This window comes from Trematomus bernacchii, unplaced genomic scaffold (genome assembly GCF_902827165.1).
Source record: "Trematomus bernacchii unplaced genomic scaffold, fTreBer1.1, whole genome shotgun sequence".
Lineage (NCBI taxonomy): Eukaryota > Metazoa > Chordata > Actinopteri > Perciformes > Nototheniidae > Trematomus > Trematomus bernacchii.
In genome coordinates this window covers 7501510-7519949 of record NW_022987608.1, presented here as the reverse complement: position 1 = coordinate 7519949, position 18440 = coordinate 7501510, and the positions used below count along the sequence as shown (strand labels likewise).

At 40.3% G+C, this 18440-nt stretch overlaps 2 protein-coding genes across 2 annotated transcripts; both read right to left on the bottom strand.

The window, feature by feature from the left end:
• Window positions 1–204: 204 nt before the first annotated feature.
• lemd3 (LEM domain containing 3) lies at window positions 205–11650 on the bottom strand. Its single transcript, XM_034131336.1, has 13 exons — window positions 10245–11650; window positions 8673–8713; window positions 6917–6986; window positions 6553–6626; window positions 5867–5946; window positions 5635–5780; window positions 4593–4694; window positions 4281–4383; window positions 3977–4155; window positions 3686–3767; window positions 3484–3589; window positions 3320–3398; window positions 205–2446 (listed from the first exon to the last, which is right to left on the bottom strand). Exons 1-13 carry the CDS (start codon window positions 11578–11580, stop codon window positions 2268–2270), a joined length of 2577 nt encoding a protein of 858 aa, XP_033987227.1. The 5' UTR covers window positions 11581–11650; the 3' UTR covers window positions 205–2267.
• A 762-nt stretch (window positions 11651–12412) lies between these two features.
• On the bottom strand, window positions 12413–17370 carry tmbim4 (transmembrane BAX inhibitor motif containing 4). The gene is made up of 7 exons (XM_034131236.1): window positions 17169–17370; window positions 15980–16088; window positions 15412–15517; window positions 15178–15211; window positions 14969–15086; window positions 14822–14867; window positions 12413–13937 (listed from the first exon to the last, which is right to left on the bottom strand). Exons 1-7 carry the CDS (start codon window positions 17257–17259, stop codon window positions 13731–13733), a joined length of 711 nt encoding a protein of 236 aa, XP_033987127.1. The 5' UTR covers window positions 17260–17370; the 3' UTR covers window positions 12413–13730.
• Window positions 17371–18440: the final 1070 nt, after the last annotated feature.

Below are 18440 nucleotides of genomic sequence, written 5' to 3'. Positions count from 1 at the left end.
ATAGGAGAGTAAAAAAACATATCACACAGAGCCAAACCAATGAGGTGTTTTGGGTATAAAAAAACTAGACACCTGTAACTGAGATATTATGTATATTAAAAACTTTAAACAGCCTTGTCATAGAAGAGTAAACGCTAAAGTACAGGCTGTTTCTAGAATGTTCCTGCCCCACGTGTGCACATAAAACCAGCACAACAAGCACAATTTAAAAACTCCTAATAAACCTTTAATTTGAGCTGTTTGTACAATTGACAAATTACATTAAAACGTCTGTGTCTTCTTAAATGTCTGTAGTATTGTACACCTCCCCCCCCTCTGGCTAGCAGGTTAGGGATACCCCAAACATACAATGTAATGGAAATAAAGCTGCATATAATAGTACATGTTACAGTTATATCAATGTACAGTGTTTACATAAAATACAGAGGAAAATAATGCTTTCATTTAGGATGCATTTAAAGGTGACGCACAAGGCTGGAGAAGTGTCATCACGTGTAACCAACATTTACATTCAGCCTCGTTACAGTCAGTGTGGGCTGAGACGTACAAAAATAGATTACAGTGATGCACTATCGACTGGCTTATTTCGGAAAGTGTTCACTTTATTTTGTCATTTTACACATCCTGACAATTGTTTGGAAGTGGATGTAAGGTCGACCCTCGATGAAAGAAAAGTTATGACACGTGTGTAACTGGTCTAGTGACATTAAAATAGTACAACACCACAGCTGATTTAAACAAAATAATAATAATAAATAGAGAGAAGCATTTGGTTTAATATCAAAGTAAACTGCTACAAAATACCAAAATCTGAAGATGTCAAACTCTACCAAAACTACATCTATGGCAGGCCTTACTCACCCTTTAAACAGTTCAATCATTTCTTAAATCCAGTACATTCTGCAGTGCCAGTCTTCTTCTTTTTAAAGCACAAATTTAAGGCACAGTTGGGTTGTTTTTGAACATTTGAAATGTGCATTTGTACAAGTTCACACTGCAAACACTGAATCCAACTTTCAATACACTGCATTTAAAAAAAAATATGTCTGTCAACTTTTCTGAATACACGGGTGCTGTAAGAACACACAGGCAGGAATCCGTAATTCAGTACAGTCTCCTTACAGGGGGGGTCGGAATATTTGGGAGTTAAAGGTGTCGACATCCTCACAGTACTCCTTATAAGAGAGTGGTAGCATCATAACAATAGGCTGATTTGATCAAAGAAGAAGTGACAGCATCAGGTTCTATCATGAACAAAAAAACATCCGTCTCACTTGAAGAGCAGATTGTAAACTGGACATGAAAAATCCTGTGCTAGTCTGGTCTGTCGCTCACACACACACACACACACACTCACACACACACTCACAGAGATGACAGCACTTGCTTAGAACAGGTATGGAAATATGAGGGGACACGCCAACAGTGAAAATGACCCGACTTGGAAAGAGGTAAATAATAAACATAATGAAAAAAAACAATAATAATTTGGGAATATATTGGATTATATCTGGAGAAAGCTTCAGGTGACTGTTAAAACTCCCTGATTCTGTCACATCGCACAAAAGTTGGATGCTTAAACAAAATCAAAGACAAAAGGGAAGAGAAAAAGGCCATACATGGAATACAACAGAGGCTGAGTCAGCATCGCCACGGTTACCCCTGCTCTGCTTTGGGTGCTGCTGCAGCCTCTGGATACAGATGTGAGCAGCAAGAGAAATTTGAGCTTATGGTTTGCTTTTAATACAGAGGATGTAATAAAGCTTGCACCAGCATTCACATGTATTTACAGCACACCCTCTACAAGTCTGTCCATGTCTTTCTCGCTTGACTAAATAATAATAATAATAATAATAATAATAATCAGAATAATAACAGGGAACATCGAGAAAACAACACCCACACTGTGCTGTAATTGAAAGCTTACATACATGCAGCCATTTCCAAATGAACTCCATCATGGCGTCAGTTAGACTGTGGAAGAGAAGGAGGGAGGGTTGGAGTCTCTGCACACATCTTAAATATCCCAGAAGAACTTTGCTTCCTTAGTAAAATCCATGACATTTTAATACAAAGATTATTGAAAAACAAACACTGCACTGCTCAACAACTTCTCTTGCGATCCGATGATGAAAAAAAAAAAAAGCTCTCCCGAGACAACAGACTGGAGTCTTCCCCGTTTTAAAAAAGCAGTGAAGGAGTAGCAGCAGACTGGTGCTGTCATGCTGGGAGGGCACAGAGGAGATCGGTTAAATAAAAAGCTGTTCTCATGAGAAGCCTGAAGAGTTGCCGGCGCCGCGGTGCTGCAGGCGCGGCACAGTGTTCATGGTGCCTGTGGTGCTCAGGGGGGGGCTGGAGGCCTTCAGAGGCGTGCTGCTGCCCTGGGCCTGAGGGAAGCGCTGGTGGTATCGGTCCAAACGCAGATACTTCACAGTCACCAGCTTACCTGTTGAACCAAAAGCAAGAGTCCGTCACTGGCTATAATATTTTTGGAGGCTGACCCAGAAGTTAGCATCGCAAAGGCGACTTCTACATAAAGCCAATGGGATTCTATCATTGGATTTTGTAATATTGCAGGAAATTGCTCTGCGGCAAACACAAGATAATGATACTTACACCTTTTTGTTCAGCAGGATATTCCCCACACATTAACAACACTATGGTTTTCTAAAGCATGAATGCAATTGCCAGAAGTTAAGCACTAAAGATAGGCTTTAAACTATATACATTACTGTTGCATGTCTGCGCGTCACCACAGCTAAGCTAAAAGCGGACATGTGATCGCGTTTAATCTGACGTTTTTTATGTCGTAGAACAAAAAGGTGAAAATCTCACCAACATTATTTCAGGCATCTAACCAAAAACACATTAAAAAAACTGTTAGCTTTGAGACAGGGGAACCGATAATGCTAAAATGATAACTCATTTCTCATCCTCCATTAAACATACAGCAAGTACTGTTAGCTGCTAACTGATGGAAATGGTGACTGAGGAAGAGCACCTGAATGGTGAATGAATCAGGATAATTTGGAGATGTTTTTATCATCAGTAGTGCTAGAGAGGTTTTGATTTTGTTGGAAGATTTAGCAGTTAAGCACTTGATAAATAGAGGCTCATAGGAAGCTGAGCTGTTCCTAGCGGGTAGAGTTAAAACAATGCAGACCACTGATGTTCAAGGGGGATTCATGACAACAAAACACAGGACAGATTGCCCGTCATCTTAAGTTTTAAGTGGCGCATCATCTGAGAAAAGGACCAGGTAACAGAATGAGTCTAATCAGGCCGAACCAGAGGAAATGAGACACACGACCGGACTTACCATCAAACCAGGAGCCGTGAAGTGCCTTAAAGGCTCTCCCCGAGTGCTCTGCAGAAAGACACTTGACATAGACACAGCCCTGGGGAGAGAGCAAGAAGCACGGTGTGACATCACTGCAGCCGACAGGTCAGAGGTGTGACATCACTTCGTAGGACAGCGCTTACCTCTCGGGAGTTCTTGTCAACAGCGATGTGGACGATACCGTCGTTGTCGTTGCACTTCTCCAGGATGGCCTCGTGGATGGCTAGATCCCAGTTCTCCCCAACCTCCCTGAAAACACCAAGAGGTTACAAACAGGAAGTTAACTCGGGGAGAAGTTTGGTAGCGCTTCAGCAGGTCAAACAAGCAGCAGAGTCAGGTACTCACATGATCGGGTCAAACATGTTTCTGATCTTCAGACATGGAGTCAGGCTGTTGGGGGGGGAATTTCTCCGGTCCAGAGGGAAAGCTGAAGAGGAGAGACAAAATCTTTGATTAGTGTATCAGAACACACAGCTGCATCAGTCTAGTCACCGTATGCAACAAGGAGATAATGTGCGTTTCCATAAAGAACATGCCCTCAGAAGAAGGTTGTTTACAAGACATTTTCTACCAGGAAATGTTGAGGGCGATGATGGTTTGAAATGCTCAGTAATGCTTGAAGAAAAAGTGTCTTACCTTTTCCCTGCCAGACTTTAGAGTTCATGGAGGACGTCTTGTCACAACTGAGAGACGGCTGGATCCACCTCCAGACCAGGAAGTCAGCCCCCCCGATCCTCTGAGTCTCTTTCCGAATCCTGGACTCATTGGCTGCGAGGAACTTCTCAGCTCGCTCCCAAATCTTCTTCATTTTCTTCCTGTAAAATATTAGGGATATTTAAACACCTTCTTCACCGGACGTAATTTATCTATAGGTGCTGTTAGTTGACACCGTTTTTTTTAGACGCAGAAGATCAAGCTGTGGCAGTGTTTTGTTACTGACCGGTCCTGAGGCTGAACCAGGGAGTCTCTGACGTGGGGGATGGGCAGGTACGGCTGCAGGTCCTGGTTCTCTTGGCAAGCCTCACTGTGGCTTCGCAACACATCTAAACAACATAATATGGAAGAAGGATAAAAGCATGAGGAAATCACCGGGACATACACATAAATAGATAACATTTTAATAAACAAACAGAGTATATCATTTAATGTCTTTGTGTAGACGTAGTTCATGTTATTAAAATCATCATCTTCTTCCTAATCTGTGTGTTAATACTTGCTGTAGTCAGTGTGCTGAGTGTGTGCTGCTCCTTACCGATGATCCTCTCCACCATGTCATACATCTGCCGGGTGTCCTCCTTCTCTCTCCTCCAGCGAAACTTCATGTAGCAGACCACGCTCCACACACAACCCACCACTGCACACACACACACACACAGGATCCACAGGTTAAAGACAGAGCAACTAAAAAGCTGATTACACTGCTGCTTGGTGGAACAAATGAGTGATTACACTGGTGTTTCCACTGGTTCTGCCATTACAGTGAGATCTAAGATTGGTCTATGATAATAGCAGTATACCGTTACAACCCACAGCTTTGTTAACATCAAAAAGACACTGTAAATAATTAATAACTCAACCATGTGGTCCTGATTAGGACACAGGGTTTGGTAAATGGATGGATGAGTTTATAATTAAAATAATAACAAACAGTTAAGCAGCTTTTTGGTCCATTCCCTGGTTTTGTCTTTGATGTTTTAGAAATCTTATTAGATGCCAATTTTAACCGCTTTGAACATGTAAGATAAAAAAAGGTCAGACAGTGCCTACATTGGTAGTTTTACTTGTGTCATTTCTTGGAGTATCTTTACATATTTGATTTCCTTAAAATCTTTGAAAAAAACAAAGATAAAACGTTATGAAAGTCACGTTTAAATGATAAAATAATGATAAAAGTATTGAAATTGTATCAAGGAAAATCATTTTAATAAAAAAAAAAAATCAGACTGTTTGCTAATAAACACATAAAACATAGATTTCATATTAGATACTTATATGTTTCTCAATGTAGAACAATTGAAATATATATTCATAAGTTGTCTAGATTTTGGATTATGCTAACTTTTATGAGCAGCAACAAATTCATATATAAGGCCTTTTTGTTCTCTTGTTTTTTCTTTATTTACAAGCCCAATCTGGTTCTTTAAACTGTCTTTTAGTGACATCATTCATCTTTAGTGACAGTGGCAGGACGACTGTATCAGGTGTAGTTGAACTTATCAACATAATCTATTTATCTGTGATCTACAATGCACAACTCAGGCTTGCTGTTGTTAATGACCTGTGGCTTAACTCACCAACTGCAATGAGGGAGACTCTGCTGATGACGGTGAGGAAGGCTCTGCGGAAGCGGCATGTGAACGGCATCTTGGGATGCGAGGACTCCAGCCGAGAGATCTCAGAGACATCAGTCAGAGGCTCGTCAGCGACCTGCCCTGTCAGCCTGCACACACACACACACATGCAGAGTGAGTAAATATGTCCCATTTAAGGCCTGTGATCAGCATGAGTATGGATATCTTGTGTTACCTGATCCCAACATCCTGGCCTGTCTTGATGATCCACTCCAGAGAGGTCTCAATGAAGCCATCGAAGTCCTGATTCTGAGACTGAACACAACACACCACACTGATAAGAGGAACAGGACAAATGTGTTTCCACATGTGTGGCCCTTAAGTCAGCTTTCCCTCTCTTAATGCTCTCTTTGATTCCTTATAAGCTCTGCTTTCGCTGAGAGAAAACACATTAGTTTGCTTCATAGTAAATGTGGTGAATGCTGTACTTCATTGCACACCTCGTAGCTCAAGTTGCAGAAACACTGGAAAAACGTATTGGCAAGACTGTGTGTATTAAATGGGTTGTGTATACAATTGTGATTTTTGTGGAGTGAAAATAAATCTCCCTATGGGGAAAGATCTATCATCTGGAGCGAAAAGAAAAAAGCGATGCTTTTTTTAAACTGCGCCTCCTTTTCTCTCCACTGTAATTCAGCACCACTCTCATATCCTGCCTTCAGACAGGATTTAAAACATGTAAATCAGAAGAAAACAGACGTAAAATACACTCTACTGTAGTGCTTTAAAGCAACCCTCTAAATACAAGCTCCCAGATATGCACATTTCAAGACTTCCAAGGCCATCATGAAGCCCAAACCTGATTGTGCAGTGTGAAATATCTGATAGTTAGACCGCAGTTTCAGATGTGTTTGAACGTACCCGTAGATACGTAGATGCCTCTGCCATGGACAGGCTCCTGTTTAGATGCTGCTGGTCTCCACAGTCATACTGACCTGCAATCACAATATATATCAAACAGTGTCAGTGAAGAAAAACACAATAAATCTTTTTTATGTAGCCATAAATACTTTTAATAACCAGACACTGGGCTGTATGGCCTAGCAGTTCCCAGGATAATTTAATTGTGTAATGTTAAAGCTGCTATCCCCAGCTTAGTCTGATTGATGAACTCTCTTGCTCATTTGACAATGTATCGTATAAAAGGTTCTTTAATGTCCTTCACACAGCTCTAGTTTCAGTCAGTCAGCGGCCACACAGTGAAGTGCAGAGAGTTAGTAGCTACCAGCGACTTGGGCCAGGTGGTCATGCAGGTTGAGCAGCAGCTTGAGGATCAGGTCCTTCTCCGTCTTGTTCTGCAAACAATAAACACAAATCACAGTTTTAATTTTGTATGAATGAAAGTTACACTGGAATGTTGCGATGTGATGCTATAAGCCATCACACTTTGTCTGAACTATAGAAACAGACAACTCGTGGCTGTACAGTGTTGCTAGAGGTTTGGATGAGTATAGGCAGTGGCTACAGAAAGCCCCTCAACAAGACAACAGATATATTTGTGGCCTGTGATCAAGTGACTCCAAGATGAACATCAGTGAGTGACAGCTACAACAACCTGCTGCTGGGAACGTGTCATTACAAATGGTCAAAGTGATGTTCAGTGACGTCTACATATCGAATTGTTGCTACCTGATTGCTTTCTACACATCTCTTTGCCAATTATAATAGGCATCAGAACTTATTGACTTAATGCACTTTGCCAAACAACACAACACACCCAAATAACTTTCAAAAATTGCACACTAAAATGTTCACTTGCATGTGCGGCAGGGGGCTGCACTGTGTTATGAGTGTTGCTCCACTAAAAGCAAGCTGAAGATGATACATAAGCGTAAATCTGATTTTTATCTGCTTTATTGTAGCAATAAAAAAAGGCTCTGATCTGCTGTGGACATCTTTACAATGGACGCTCAATATTTTGTTAGCTTATTGAAATAAATGTTGTATTCTGTATCAGTTTAGGTAGTCAACCCAGGTTGAAAGCAAGGTGGGTAGCACTGCTTCTGGGACAGTTTACTCTACCCCAGGAACTCATTAACAAAGGAGAAATGTCTTTCTGATTCCAGGATTACGGTTGACAGTACGGATGTCCCGATCACCTTTTTTTGCTCCCGATCCGATTCCGATCATTTGATTTTGACAATCTGCCGATACCGATTTTTCCCGATCCGATCTTTATGCAATGCATTAAGAGGAAAAAAAAGGTAACAGATAACGGCTGGTCATCCAACGCGATGAATTCAGCTATCTTGGCTGTTATTTTTTTGGCCTTTTCACTATTCTGGGGTAGTTTCTCTTTCCTTTTAAAAGTCTCTGAAAGTGTCGGTTGTTTCAGTGCCGTTACCTGAGTGGCCGCTGTGTACTCGTCGTGTTGTTGTTGGTGGTGTTTGTATTAGATTGGTCATGTTGAACATAGCTCTGTTCTTTCCACCACGCGGAACCTCCGCCTTGCAAACATTGCATCTGGCTGTTACACTGCCTTCGCTTTCAATTTTATAATACTTCCAAACTCCTGACATTTTCTCTGTCCCGACTCCCGAGTCACCAGCTGAACGTAGCCTCTTGTTAGCTTACTGCTACTATTAGACACTGCGCCCACTCTGTTGCCAGATTTGAGAGAAATAAGCAACCAGGTCTATGAAAACAAGCCCAAAAGAAGCAACACATACATGATGTTGTGTAATTTTAACCCAAAACTAAGGCCTCAGGAGACTTTAAGACGTGAACATGGTCATTTTTGTTTTGTAACATTAAATAAAATGTATAAAAATATTTTATAAAAAAAAAAAAAAAAAAAAAAAATCCGATCCCCGATTTTTTTCTCCCGATCCCCGATCACGTGAAAATCACGTGATCGGCTCCGATCCCCGATCACGTGATCGGATCGGGACATCCCTAGTTGACAGTACACTTCCTGTTCTCGATATGTTGATCACAAACTTTGCCTGACAGAACAAGGGGTGTCACGAGAATATACTTACATACAACTCGTCAAACTTGCTGCCAAAAGGGTGGCTCTTAACTGCAATAAAAGAGAGGAAGAAGGAAACATTAGCGTGGTCACTACAATCACACTTTAAAGCTAACACAGCGCACATTTAAAAAGGCACAAGCTGGTGTAGTAGAAGGAAAAACTTGGTGTTTTACAATAAGATGGCACGTTTGGAGACTGTGGAATGTGAGTGTAGTTCACACATCACTTAGCATGTGAGTCAGTGTCTGTACATGAAAGCTCACCACACCAGGACAGCCCTTGGAGCAGTGTTACCTGCATTGATCATAATCACTCATAACCATTCATTAATTCACTGCTGAATCATACTGTATGTGTAAGAGGGTCACTTTTATTAAAGCTAAAACATTTTTTATATTTATTTTGAAGCACACTTCACTGAAACGTCAAATGTACCACTATCTATACATGATGTTCCTACCTAATATTAAAGAAAACATGATATATGATGATATGTTTGTTTATATCCTGCAAGTAGAACCAAATGATTAATACATTAAAAGTTCACTGTGAAGTTCTCTGTTTGTATTTTGACTAAAACAAAGGAATATTGTGAGGAAACTGGCAGAAAGGTTTGTAAGCCATGGGAGCATTACTACTATTGGTTAACATTTTATTTGGTTTCTATTCATTGTGGATATTGATTGGCATTATGGGTAATTATCCGAACAGAGTCTGATGAAGTTTGCACACTAAGCTGAAGTCTGCACTTAGTGTGTTTAAGAGTCCTTGTATACTTGTTGAATTGGAAATGTGGTCAACACTTCGCACTGTCAGACTTCCTGGGCACTCACTCTTTAAGTTGTTTAAATGCAGGAAAGTCTAGACATTTCTATTCATCCATAGATCAAGGAGGATGGTGTAAGTGTGGGTACTTAAATGGTAAAATAGTACACTGCTTGATTACAAACACAACAGAAACACCACCATCTACAGTGAGTTTGGGGAAAGAGTTGGACAAACATTTCTTAAAAGAGTTATGGATAATGTTCCTGTCAGATATCTGGCTCTGACAATTATGAAGCAAATCTAGTGAGGGATTGCATCTGCAGGGAGAATAGATTTAAACCAGGATTGTGCACACTGATCTATGTTTGCCTCAAGTTTGCTAGTAAAATACTGTCACTGGTTACACGAGTCAAGACCTGGGAGTAAGGTAAAAGGTGATCATGTTGGAGGCTGATGTCTTGTCTAGGAACAAGCTGTGGGAGCAGAAATGTTGGCATTTCTGTCCTGTCTGTGCTGAAACTATATGCATGCTACTAGACTTGAAAGTAGGTTTATGACAATTATGCATCTGTTTTATTTAGCATTTCTTCAGATATACAATGTGATCATTGTTCTAAGTGCCAATAAACTTGAATACATGGCTGTGCAGTTGTTCAGCTGCTCTGTTTACATGGAGTACATAGCTCTTTCAATTATTGTCACACAATCACTGTGGAGAGGAGGCAACATGTTGTAAGACCTGCATACATACTTTATGCTCAGGGGATAAACAATGGAAAAGCTTAAATTGCTCATGTTGTCAGATACTTACTGACTTCATCCACCTCCGAGGACCCAGAGCCCCTCATCCTGAGGTACATGAGGCCCAGCAGCAGAAAGAAGAGGCAGGCTGCTGTGAGCAGGAACATGGACAGGTAGTGAGCACTAAAGCTTCCAGAGGAGGCGACCTCCTCTCTCTTAAACTGCTGGAGCAGCTCATCCTCCGGGACAGACAGCTTCTGCTTCAGCACCGCCTGGCTGTATGAGTGGTTGGGGGCAGTGTGGTTTGAGTGGTTGCTCCTGTAGGTCTGGGACAGACTGCTGTAGTTGGAGAAGCGCGGTCTCAACCCAATGGCGAACCGACTGCTTCTGTAGGCTCCGTCCTCCCCGTCGACGTGGTTGTTTTTACCGGCCTCTCCTCCATGGTTCTCTGCGAGGGACACGTATATGGTCTTCCTGGGAGAAACGGTGTGGCTCCTCAAGCCTCCCGGCGTGTCTGAATCCCTTCTCTTCCCCTCGCCTCCCTCCCCCTCCTCCCTCCGGTTCCCGACCATATTTAAACCCTCAGGCGGGTTAACCTGTCTGGCTGCCCCTCCCGTCTGGGACCCTCGGCCCACTACGTGGAAAGCAAACTCGGCTTTGGGGTGACTCCGTCTCACGTTAGGCACCAACCTTTCCTGCTGCTGGTCTCCGACACCAGGGCCCCGGACCTCCTCCTCGTCCGAGTCTGAGTAATCCCCAGCTAGCTTGCTAGTGTTTAAGTGAGACGCCCCACAACCATTTAAAGAGCGAGAGTGTTTCTCTATTTCCCCCTCATAATCATCCTCGTCCCCCGATTCGTCGTAATCCTTCCCTTCCGCCTCAGGGCTTGATCTGGCCCGGACCCCCCAGCCCAGCGAGACTCCCCTCTGTCTGCCCGGACCCGGGGAAGAATTGGTGCTATTTAGCGTAGCGCCATACTGACTCTTGTTAGCTACACTCGGTGTTGTCGGCCTTATCTTCGGATGTTGTGGGAACCCGGGGCTCCCGTCTGCCCTACTGCTGTGATTGAGGCCTTTTCTTTTGACTGGAGTTTCAGCGTCAGACTCGTCGGAGCTGAAGCCCAGGACGGAGGACTTCCTGCCCGGTCTCCTGCTGGAGCTCAGGTGCGTGACGTCATGGCTGGCTGGCCTGGATCCCGCCGTGTTGCCTCCGCCGCTGGGGCTGTGAATGGCCCCGGTGCTACGGGTTTTACCGGCTCTGGAGCCCCGCTGCTGTTGCTCGTCGCGAAGCTTCTTCAATTTCTTCAGATACACCGGCCGAGTGTTTTCGGTAACCGGTCCTGGAGTGAAACCAAAGTGCTTTAATTCGGAGAAAAGCTCCTCATCCGTTAACTGCGTTGACGCCATCTTGGACAAAACTCTCGGAGATGGTTTCAAAAGGAAATGACGTAGGGGTGAAGTGGTAGTACACCAACTGGGCTGCGTTCAACAGCATGTTGTTTATAAATGATGTTTATATTCTTATTTATGGGGAATGTATAAAGTTATAAAACCATATATTTCCTTTATACACAATTAATACTTGGATGTGTATTTTTTAAATTGTGTAACTTCTACTTGTACCTTTAATATATATTAATCAATATTAAGCTACGGCTCTTTACTTTCTGTAATGTACATGTCCCCTCTGTGGGACGAATACAGTTATTCTGATACTTTGATCATTCTATCCTAATATGTCTTTATTGACATTGTGTGTCTTGTTTTATCTCAATGGGTACATTTTGAACTTTTTAACTTTATTAATGTACATTTCGTCTATATAATGATGTTCTGTGAAAATGATCTGTGCAACATAGGCTACTGTACAGGGGTATTAGTATTCATTGTAATTATCATAAGGATAATACATTCAGGTTTGTTATTGCAAATATCATAAGAGATTCAGCCTCATCCAGATACTATTTTTTTTACTTTGACAACAATATAAGATATACCCCGCCGCTAGGCGCTAGCCCTTGACATGGATGTGGTTTTGTGGTATTGATCAGCAAGTGTCCTCACTTCACTTAAGTCAGCTGGTATATCCTCTACATTATTTTTAAAACATAGGGTAAGATTTTTTTAAAGTAACTTAAGTCATAATTCAATCATTTGTTTTCTGCTGTTGTTTGGTAGGACATCTTTTGAATGTATAGCTAAAAGATGGCCAAGCAGAACTCAAGAAAAAATACAAAAATAGATGGAAACAAATCAATTTATTTAACACTGCTCGGATACTTTTCCCCCATACTTTTCCCATCTGGAAAATATAGCACTCTTTATTTTCACATCACTGTGACAACTCCATAAAGAATGTTTAACAGCAGAGTATTAAGCAGTTAAAGGGCAATAAGAGATCAGTAATTAATTTTAAACATTACACCATGACAGAAAGACATAAATCTGCTGTTAGTCCAGTAAAAAACTAATAGTTGATAACATCTCATTCAAGACATGCACTGTAGTTTGGAACATCATTCATATATAACAGTTTATCTTCATAATATTTATCTGTTACCCAATTCTGGAGAATACATGGAGGAACAGAATTGTGTAAAATCTCTAAAGCCTTCAGATTTGTCTCTTTACTAAATACAGTACTAAACTGTACACTGTTACATTTACAATATTAAATAAGTACAATCAAAGATAAATTAATAAGCCCAGGAATGCACTTTAGTAAACTGAATATAGAATGTGTCATCTTCTTGCTGAATATGTAACAGCATTATAAAATAGTCGTAAATTAAGTTCGAGAAAATATGTAATAATAGACGTGAAACCCCACTATAATACCTACTTATGGAAAATAAATGCACTCTAAATTTGTTACAGTGTCCACTAATGCCCCATATGATAACATATTTTTCTATCAACTGTGATCCGTTCTTACAGCACAAAACATTTCCAGGTCAGGGCATATGTGTCACAATTCAAGTATAGTATATAATATATATCTCAATATTTCAAAAGAAAAGCCTGGTGATACAATATATTAATCCTATTGTCAACAAACCCCATGAAAAAGATAAATCTAACATTGGCTTTCTCTGTGCAATATAGGTGCATTGTACTTCAACTATTAATCCGCCACTGAAAATGGTCGCTAAATAATGTAATATTTCCTCCTGTTTGAGTAACGCTTGCTGAATTGAATAGTGTTAATAACTCTAAGTGAGCTGCAAATAGGCCAGGTGGGGGTGCTAGTGGGCTTTATATCAAATTAGGTAATGCAGATTTAAGCTCCCTTATAATATTATGTGTACATTTTGGTTGCAGACGGAACAAAACTTCACTCATATAGATCTACTTAACTGAATACAAACAGCCCGATTAGCTATAGTAAGACAAATATAGGTATGTAATGCAGACGCCTGCAAATAATTCACCAAGCACAGACAGGTTCCCTCTTTAAAATCAAATGTTTGGTCAACTTAATGAGAGAAAGTTACATAAACACAATCACATAACAGGCATATCTGTGGGTTTCCAGTGAGCTGGGTAAAGTGCACTTTTCAGTGTTTCTTCATAGAATCCAGGAGACGCAGGATGTGCAGGAACAGGTTGACGATGTCCAGGTAGAGGTTGATGGAGGCCAGGATGTGCTCCTCTGGGGAGAGCTGCTTCATCAGCAGGTGGGTGTCGTAGATGATGAAGCCACAGAAGACCAGAGCGCCGGCTCCAGCCATGATCAGCTCTGTGCTGTCGCTGTGGAAGAAGAACTGCAGGGAGCACAGAGTCAGCATGAAGAGGGGGAACAAGATGGACAGTGTTCTTCAGTATATGCCCCCAAGTATTTGGACTACCCTGATCCACAGCTTCCACTCTTAGGCTGGGCAATTAATAAAATATGGTAGCAAAGTTGACAAAGTCATGGTTCTAATCTCTTTTAGTTTTCCACTGCAGATAGTGCCCAAGCAGTGTTGGTGGGATTCTAAGCTAAACACCGAGCGGTAAACTTTGATGAAGTAAAGGCATCATCAAGCCTAATTAACCATGCAAAAAACTCCAATGTTGTTGAAACGTAGCAAAGATTGGTCTTGTGGACACAGTTTGGCTCTAGTCAACATGATACAGGCATAGTATAGCTAAATGTAAATACTGTTACAAATAGAGGGCATCAGCTTCCTCTGTATTGTGTGGCGGATGTGCGGGAAAGAGGCGATGTTGTGGCGGTGTACAGATTAAATTACGTTGCATTAACAGTAGTGAAAGTAGCAGTGCAAGTGCAGTAGGAGGTTGATTTGGGATCTTTTATTCAAGATGTAGAATACTGAATGTGTATCCTATTTGGTGTCTGTTTTTGAGGCTCATTTTTATCTCCATATTCACAAAGAGGTGTCAATCGAATACATTTTTTACTAAAATAGGCCTTTGTTATAGTTTCTGTGTATCTATATTTGTATACTACTGTTTCTTTCGGAAGCCTTTTCTCTCTACTTGCTTATTTATTTCCCTCTGTTGGATCATACTATACTTTACTTTAGCAACATGCCCACTGCTTCACAACTCCCTCAGTGCATTATTCTTTCTGAATGCAAGCTTCTTCTTTGTCTCCCTTTTAATTGTTTTAATACTAAATAGATTACAAATTGATGTCACTTACCCTCATGAAGCTTGCAATGATAAGAATCCACAGGCAGGCGAACAGTCTGTAAGGAAGAGAACAGATCAGACACTGTAACTCAGGTGGTAGCTCCCTCTGGAGGAGGGATACTGCAGCTAAAACAACCGAGCAGGAGCCGTGACTCACCCTGCGCCCATTTTGCTGAAGTCTCTCTTGGACTGGAAGGTGTAAACTGTCAGTCCAGCAAACACGGCACATGTCAGGCACAAGGCTTGCAGAACAATGGAGTATTCATAGAAGGTCACTGTGGAGAGGAAAACTCTGCTATCAAACAATCTCAAAACAGGCTAAAAAGATGGAAACTGACAGAATCATCAAATAAATATAAAACTTACCAGCTGTGGCCACAGAAACAGCTTCCAGCAGAGTCTGAAAACAAGACACAATAGGTGAAACTCACAAGCTAACCAAAGCTATAATTACAAGCTACCGTAAAGATGAATGTCAATCAGCAGCTAATCTATTATAACACAACTAAACGTTTAAATACATGATAGGGTTGTATACACAGTGTACAGAAATAAAACAATGAACTACTAAAGACTGGAATTTATTAAAAAAAGGCTTACAAACACAGCCAGCAGGTAGAGGTTGACTGGATGTTTGTGTCTGTACACGGCCAGGGCCACCAGTATAACCAGAGAGCCCAGAGCCGAAACCAGAACCACAGCAGGACTGGGGAGGAAACCAAGTCACAGTCAGAAATACACAAGCTTCATGCAAACACCGCGAGATATATATTATGAATTTAAACCTACTGTTATGGGATGACAGCACAAGTCATGTGTGATATTTTGCTGTGTGATATAAATGGCAGTAACTAAGAGAATATGTGTTTTGTTAGCGCTAAATTCACCTTTAGCATGTACCAGGTCTGCTCTTGGATATTGTTGTATAATAGCCTACTTAGCAACGAATGTGCATTGTTGCCAGTTTTCACTGTCACCAAAACAAAGCAATAGGAACAATAGTTTTCTCCCAAGATTATGTGAAATATAGCAAACAAATAAATATTCACTTTTGTGGCAAATACAATTACGGATACAGACATTCATGGAAGAAAAGCCCATGGTTCCCTAATCTTTCATGGGTCATGAATCTCATTTTTCATCTTGACGTATAACAGACCACCCTCACCTGGTGTGGACAAAGTCCTTGATGGGTTGACAGAACATGAAGAGGGCAGAGGTGGCTGTGGTCAGGATGATCTGCAGACTCAGCAGGGTGTACACCTTCCTCAGGAAGTCTGATCAACAAACACAGCAAGTTAGACACAGTAATACAGAACCACACTCAATATTTGAAACCAGAAACAACTGCTTATGTGTGAGAAAATACCACCAGGTGTGAACCACTATTAACAGCTGGATATGTTTTTAGACCTGTAAGAAGGTGGTAACGTCAATGTTGGTAACATGTGGTTCCTTCAAGCCAACAACATTATATTATACTTATCTTTATTTTTAACAAAGCCTTTAGTTAGAGTTGATTTCAGATTATTCCCTATGTTCATCCTCTTGGTTCCTACATTTAATGGTATTTTATTTTATAGTTTTATTGTATTTTTATTGTCTTTTGTTGTAACTCAATTACTAAATTGTATTTCTATTTGTATTTTACACTCCATCTTGTCTTTTTATTATTTTCCTGTAATGTTATTGCTTACAATGTTGTTGTTTGTGTATGCAAAGTTCACTAAGACAAACGTGTTTTGTGATAGTGGGCTATATAAATTACCTTTGATTTGATAAACGTTGATTAATGCTAACAACATTGTCACTGTAATGGTTTTGCTAATCATAAGCAAACATTATACAAAGATATACTTTATTGATCCCAAATTTGGAACATTGTTCATTACAGAAGCATGTTAAAACAAAGGCATTGCAAATCATTTTAAAAATAAAGAGTAGAAAATAAACAGACAGTCAGGAAATAGAAACATCTCAAAATAGAAAATAAAACAGAACAAAAATGTCAAATATATACAAGCTGACCGTGAAAAATAAAAATCTGTAGACTGACTGACAAATAAACACTATGAAGGGCAAAATGACAGCTAGTAGTAGGATAAGTAGGGTATTATTTACATTCAGTGTGCAAGGAATGGCATATCAATTCAATATAAATGTAAAATGTACAGTGTGAAGAAGATAACCAGAGGTTTTATTGCTAAAAAACTGTTTGGATCCCGATGTTATATAAGGTTGTTACCATAGCTATAATACAGAAGAACTGTATATTTCCACAGTACGTAGTGTACGCTAGCGTTAGCTGGCGAGGCTAGGTGCTGTAAACACCACGGCCCAAACATTAAATCACTTACCCATCCGTATCTGGACACTGGCTGTTGCGACATTCGTGCCATAGTTGAAGTCGTCCTCAATAGACGTCCTGGGGTATTTTTCAGTACTCATGATGTCACTCTAATGTTTTCTCAGCTAGAAAAAGAAATGTAGTTTATGTGGCTTCAGGAGAAGAGAAGACGGAAACACTGGCGTTAAAAGCTGCGCCGGGGTGACGTCACCAAACTGAGTAAAAAAAGTCAAGCGCTTTTTGTTCAACAAACTTTATTGAACCTTTACAATGAACAATGCTGTAAAGCGGATTGTTGATAATATTACACAGTTTGAGGTTGGGCAAGACAGAGAGAACACATTACATTACATTCAATGTCAATGATTATTAATTGTTTTACGGAATACAGTGTTTTAAAGTAAACAATGCCTGAGTGTGAAGTCCAAACAGGCTTTACCACTCAGCAGGGTGACACATGTGACTTAAGATAAGGGCCTTGTTCCAAATACAACAACCTCTGCAATAAAAAAACATGGCAATACTAGCACCTTAACACATTATGGAGAGTCAAATAACCCTTACAAAATAAAAATAAAACAAAGCTTCATTTTACAAAAATCCCAAGAAAACGTCAAGGCACTTTCACTTGAAAAGATTCAAACTCCTTAACTGATTATTTATTGTTATTAACAATTAAGATTTTGAGTTGCTTGTAGTTTGATATTGGTGTGTATCTTAAACAAACACATTTTGATTCAGAGAAGCACTCATATCCAAACATTTTGTAATGCTTAATTTCAGTTTCTTTTTTGTCATTACCTCATTGAAGAATTCACGTGGCAGGGGAAAACCAAAACCATAAAAACACATTTACAAAGCTTGAAATAACAAGTTGAAAATGCTCAGAAAAAGAGCCCTATTACTTCATTCACTTATTCAAAAATAGGTTGTTTAAAGAGAGTGGGTTAAGTTATAGGGCTCAGGGTACTGATGATTTGAGTTACGCTTCATTTAGGGAGGCATACGATCACATGACCCCACAAAACTAGCATATAAACCATTCTTGGTTTCAGCACTTAGATCTTAGAAAAAGTAGAAATACTATATCACTGAAATACTTAATCTTACTGAGGTTAAAGAACAAAAGTATTAGAAACAAAAAGTACCTTAATTACCAAAAGTGAAAGTAGAATTCATTCTGTACAACAGTCCATTTCGACAATACTGTATATATTATTAGAGTATTATTATTGCTGATTCAGTGTTTATCACTACAATGGTGGTGCTGTTAAAGGAGGAG